Source organism: Achroia grisella, unplaced genomic scaffold (assembly GCF_030625045.1).
Source record: "Achroia grisella isolate CSIRO2021 unplaced genomic scaffold, CSIRO_AGI_Agris_v1 utg2329, whole genome shotgun sequence".
NCBI lineage: Eukaryota > Metazoa > Arthropoda > Insecta > Lepidoptera > Pyralidae > Achroia > Achroia grisella.
This window is the reverse complement of record NW_026712728.1, coordinates 1-5,852: the sequence shown is the minus strand read 5'-3', so window position 1 is coordinate 5,852 and position 5,852 is coordinate 1. Positions and strand designations below refer to the sequence as shown.

The 5,852-nt window shown below is 55.6% G+C and overlaps 1 protein-coding gene across 1 annotated transcript; it reads left to right on the top strand.

Moving 5' to 3' along the window:
• Positions 1–1,155: 1,155 nt before the first annotated feature.
• On the top strand, positions 1,156–5,829 carry LOC131842450 (uncharacterized; the record flags this gene model as incomplete). The annotated part of the gene is made up of 2 exons (XM_059190980.1): positions 1,156–4,239; positions 4,284–5,829. Coding segments are annotated over exons 1-2 (4,630 nt in total), but the record flags the coding sequence as incomplete, so codon positions are not given.
• Positions 5,830–5,852: the final 23 nt, after the last annotated feature.

Below are 5,852 nucleotides of genomic sequence, written 5' to 3'. Positions count from 1 at the left end.
TGAAAAATATATGAAGACTTATTATTTCACCGGCATCCCTGAACCTATAGTAGCAGAGAGTCTAAAACCCGTCTAAACGTATTCTTGTTTCTGAAATTCCTGTTTCTCGCCACATCGTAAATACAGTCCACTCGCCCAGACGTCCAAGAACCAGCGACCGACGGGGCGTCAACGTCTCGAAGCCACCCCATAGTACCTGCTTCTGAGCTACGTCCGTCCCGCACATCCGTTTGGTCCTTGCGACCCGGATCGCCTGGGAAGCGAGCCAGGAACTTCAGCTGAAGATACTGAAGAGTTGTAAACAGCGAGTATGCCTGTGACAAGATCGCAAGGAAGAGCCGCTCAAGCCTGATCATCGACGCCAGACCGGGCCGCCGCACACCCCCCATCGTGCACGACCAGCCGCCGTTCTCTCCAACCACCACCGAGGGGAGTGAGCAGCCCCCCCCCCCCGAGGGGGGGTGAAGACCTACCCTGCCCCGCAGCTGAGAGGGGAAGTGAGGCGCCGCCCTGCCCCCTGCCCCGCAGGGGGTGAAGACCGACCGCGCCCCCCTACCCCGCGAGGGGGTGAAGAGCGACCAGCGCCGTCGTCGTTGATGCAGACTGAAGCGTCGTCATCACTGAGGCCGCCTGGAACCAGTGCTGAAGAATATAGTTCAGAAGGAACACTGAAGGCTTGCGACAAGACATACAACCGAGCTGTACCGTTGACTACCCGGGTTGACGCCCGTACCGAACTTAAGGCACCGTCGCACAGATCGACGGCATCAAATAGAAAAATTAGAAATGCGCGTGAAGACTTATTGAAGATTAAGTTGGAGCTAGCGCAAATAGCACTTCAGAGGGCCGAGGAAGAATCGGACGACGATTATATGGATGATAGAAATTCCAATGAAGAGTACATCCGTTCCTGGTTGGAGGAAGCTCCGGAACCAGACCCGCAGGACGCCGCCGCTGAGGGAGGACATAGACCACCAGATACCCTGGACCTGCCCGAGCCCCCCCCTCCGCGGTTATAGTGAATCCGGTCCTGCGTGGAATAAGTACTGCTCCTGGAAGAGACGCCGCCGCCGAGGGAGGACATAGACTGCCGGGTACCCTGGACAAACCAGAGCCCCCCCCTCGAAGACCATCGATACTGAAGCCCTTCCATCAATGAAGAAACCAGTTGAAGATACCGCAGGGGGTGAAGGGCTCCGTCCGTTTATCACGGAGCTCACCTCCGCCATCGCATCGCTAGCCGGCAATAGAAGCGAAGAGAAACCGGTGTACCACAACCCTGCTGCATCGAAAGTCATCATGACGCTGCCGAACTTTAGTGGATTGCATACAGAATGGCTATCGTTCCGCGCCATCTATGAGACAACGCGACCATATTTCAACGATGTGGAAAATACGGCGAGGCTGAGAAGAAGCCTGCGAGGAAGAGCGCTTGATACAGTTAGTTCCGAGCTTATCGGCAACGCCAGGCCGGATGACATCATGAAGGAGTTGGAGCTTCAGTTTGGCCGCCCCGACTCAATAGCGCAAGCGGAGACAGACAGACTGCGCGGGCTGCCACGCTGCGGAGAAGCACCGAAGGACATCTGCACTTTCGCCAGCCGTGTACGAAGTGGCATCGTCACACTGCGAGCGCTGAAAAAGGAACACTACCTCATGAACGCCGAGCTTATGCGCATCCTCACAGAGAAGCTGCCGAACTCGCTACGTGTACAGTGGTACAAGACATATACTGAGAAGTACCAGTCGACGCCGGACTTGAGTCTCTTCAGCGACTTCATCACCGAACAAGCTCGCTACTGCAGCGCGTTTGCACCGCCTGAAAACATCAGTGAAGCTACTGGACTTAGACGTGTGACGCAGAGAACACACACCACTATAGACAAGAAGCCCGCATCGAAGTGCCGCATCTGCGAGATGGATGGACACCGATCGCTAGACTGCCACAAGTTCGTGAAGGCTTCTGCGGACAAGAAGTGGGAACTAGCCAAGCAGCACAACATGTGCTTCCGCTGCCTCCGCCATCGTCAGCACGGACACAGATGTCAGAAGAAGAGATGTGGAATCGAGGGCTGCACAGCATCACACCATCATCTGCTTCACTACAAGAAGAAGGCGAGCACTACTGAAGTTGCACAAGAAGCGCAAGAAATAGTCGCAAGTTCACGCAACCACACAAATCAAGCGTTCCTGAAAATCGTTCCGGTGCAACTGTCCGGACCGGCGGGAGAAGTGCGCACCTACGCACTGCTGGATGACGGCTCAACCGTGTCACTGATTGACGAAGAGCTGGCAGACATGATCGGTGCAGAGGGACCAGTCGAGCCGATGAAAATAGGCGCCATCAGCGACGTGACTATCGACACGCCCACGTCGAAGAGAGTTGACCTCACGCTATCGACCTGCCATAGGAAGAAGATACCCTTCAGGGCGCGCACCATACCACGCCTGCACCTGTCGCCGCAGTCAATCAGCAAGGATGACATCGCTGACTGCAAGCACCTGTTTGACCTGGCAGATCAGCTGACGTACAACGCAGGGACGCCGAAGATTATCATCGGGCAAGACAACTGGCATCTGCTCCTAGCAACAGACATCAGAAGAGGGCCCCAGCATCAGCCGATAGCATCGTTAACTCCCTTGGGCTGGGTGCTGCACGGTGCCCGCACTAGGATTCTGGGACAGCAGGTGCACTACGTCAATCAGCTGAACGGCGCCGAGGAAAGCATAGACAAGCAACTTCGTGAATACTTCGCACTCGAGTCACTCATCATCAACCCGTGCCGACCAGCTTCTGACCCGGAGAAGAGAGCGGAAGATATATTACAACGCAGTATAGTACAGTTGGAAGATGGACGTCTTCAGACTGCGTTGCTATGGAGGAGTGACGAGATACAGATGCCGGACAGCTACGCGACTGCGATGAATAGACTCGTATCAATAGAGAAAAAACTCGACAAGAATCCTGCTCTGAAGACTAGATATATGGCGCAGATGGATTCACTAATAGAAAAAGGCTACGCAGAGAAAGCGCCCCTTGAACGTACACCGGGAAGAACGTGGTACCTGCCGCACTTCGACGTCTTCAACCCTATGAAACCGGAGAAGCTTCGTATAGTTCACGACGCAGCAGCGAAGACAAGAGGGATGTCACTGAACGACTACCTGCTCACGGGTCCGGACTTGCTGCAGTCGCTGCCCGGCGTGATGATGCGATTCCGACGTCACCGCGTCGCCGTCTCCGGAGATATTACTGAAATGTTTATGCAGGTGAAAGTAAAGCCAGAAGACAGAGACGCTCTCCGATATCTGTGGCGAGGAGAGCGGCGGGAGGGGGCGCCGGAAGAGTACCGAATGACGTCAATAATATTCGGCGCAGCAAGTTCACCGTGTACAGCAATATTCGCTAAGAACTGGAATGCTAAACGCCATGCGAACGAACACCCAGAAGCAGTAGAAGCAATAGTCAAGAATCATTACATGGACGATTACCTGGATAGCTTCAGAAGTACAGAAGAGGCGACGCGCACAATCAAGATAGTACAAGAAATACATAGTAAAGCGCGCTTCGACCTAACGAAATGGGTATCCAACAGCGAAGAAGTGCTGCGTGAATTGGTACCGGGCCAAGAAACAACACAGATTGTTAATCTTGGAAATATAGAAAACACAGAGAAAGTACTCGGCGTGATATGGAAGCCACACACGGACGAGCTGAGCTTCAACTTAAAACTCGCGCGCCTACCTACTGGCCTGCTCGACAAGGAAACGCCCACCAAGAGAGAGGCGCTCAAGATAGTTATGTCGCTATACGACCCGCTGGGCCTCGCCTCACCTATAACAATCAAGGCGAAACAAATACTGCAAGAAGCCTGGAGGCGGGGAGTCGACTGGGATCAACCTCTCGATGAAGAACTATCAAGCCAGTGGAGGGCGTGGATAAGTCATCTCGAACAGCTGAAGAACGTAAACATACCGCGCTGTTATCCTGGGTACAGCGAGGCTACAGAAATACAAGTACACGTGTTCACCGACGCCAGTGAGAAGGCCTACGCTACAGCGGTGTACTGGAGGTCAACGACCCGTGACAACAACGTGCACGTCAGCCTCGTCATGGCGAAGGCGAAGGTGGCGCCGCTGAAGCTGCTGTCAATACCGCGCCTGGAGCTGCAAGCCGCGGTGATGGGTACGCGCGTCGCAGCCGCAGTGATATATGAACACAACGTCAAGCCCGCCTCCGTGACCTACTGGAGTGACAGCAGAACCGTTCTGACATGGATAAGGAAAGGAGCCAGATCGTACAAGCCATTCGTCGCACATCGATTGGCCGCCATGAGGAAAATAGCAGAGTCGAAGAGTGGCGCTGGGTGCCTACAAAAAGCAACATAGCCGACGCCGCCACCCGCGACGTCCCGACGCACTTTCACACCGACCACGAGTGGTACTGCGGCCCTAAGTTCCTCTACGACGACCCATCGACATGGCCGACCGAGTCACCAGCTGACAGTCAACCGACAGGCGAGGAAAAAACAGTCACGCTCATACAAGCGGGCGCAGCAAACCTCATAGACGTCGTTCCCGACCCCGCTCGATTTTCAAGATGGGAGCGATTGCTGCGCGCCACAGCCAGAGTACTACAGTTTATATCGTTATGTAGAAAACAACATACAGAAAAAACGTTCTACAAGCGAACAAAGAAAAACAAAGAAAACGATCCTGATTGGTCGAGAGCGGTGCGAGCGCCCCGCGCGCCCGCCGAAGCTGCGCGCGCCCAAATATACACACGCAAGTTTATTATATTGGACGCGACATATATTCAAAGAGCAGAGAAGCTGTTAGTTCGTGTGGTGCAACAAGAAGCCTTTAAACAAGAAATAGCCAGTCTCGAGAGCAACAAAACAGTCGCAAGTAGTAGCCGGCTGTACCCGCTGCGCATAGAACTAAACGACGGAGTTATAGTACTGCGAAGCCGCATAGCTGCTGTAGACAAAGTCGCTAAAAGCGTGAAGAGTCCACCTGTGTTAGACGGCGATCACCGTATTACACAGCTATATATAGATTGGACGCACCGTAGCCTACAACACAGCGGCACCGAGCTCGTCGTGAATGAGGTCAGACAGCACTACTGGATTGTGCGCCTGCGCCCGACAGTCAAGCAAGTTATCGCGCGCTGCCTGCACTGCCGCATACGTCGCGCGCGCGCGCCGACGCCGGCAACCGGCGACCACCCGAAGACACGCCTAGCTCATCACCGCAGGCCGTTCACATACACCGGGCTTGATTATTTCGGCCCGCTGTCAGTCACCGTCGGTCGTCAGCATCACAAGCGATACGTGGCGCTGTTCACGTGTCTCACAACGAGGGCAGTTCATCTCGAGATCGCGCACAGCCTCAGCGCGGACTCAGCTGTGTTGGCGCTGCGCAGGTTCGCAGCGCGACGCGGCTGTCCCACCGAAATCTACTCCGACAACGGCACCAACATGCACGGTGCTGACCGTGAGCTGCGTGAGGCCTGGCAGGAGGAGGCCAGCCGACGCGGCATCGCCTGGCGCTTCATCACGCCTTCCGCGCCTTTCATGGGAGGCGCCTGGGAGCGCTTAGTGCGGTGCGTTAAGACCGCGCTAGGCGCCACGCTGCACGAGCGCCACCCACGCGAGGAGGTCCTCGCGACGCTGCTCTGCGAGGTCGAGTACGTCGTCAACAGCCGGCCGCTCACCCACGTATCTGTGAGCGGCGACGACGACGAGTCCATCACACCGAACCATTTCCTGCTGGGCGGCTCGGCACGCCTGCCGAGCCCCGGCACGTTCGACGAGCGAGACATCGACAGCAAGAAGCACTGGCGGCGCGCC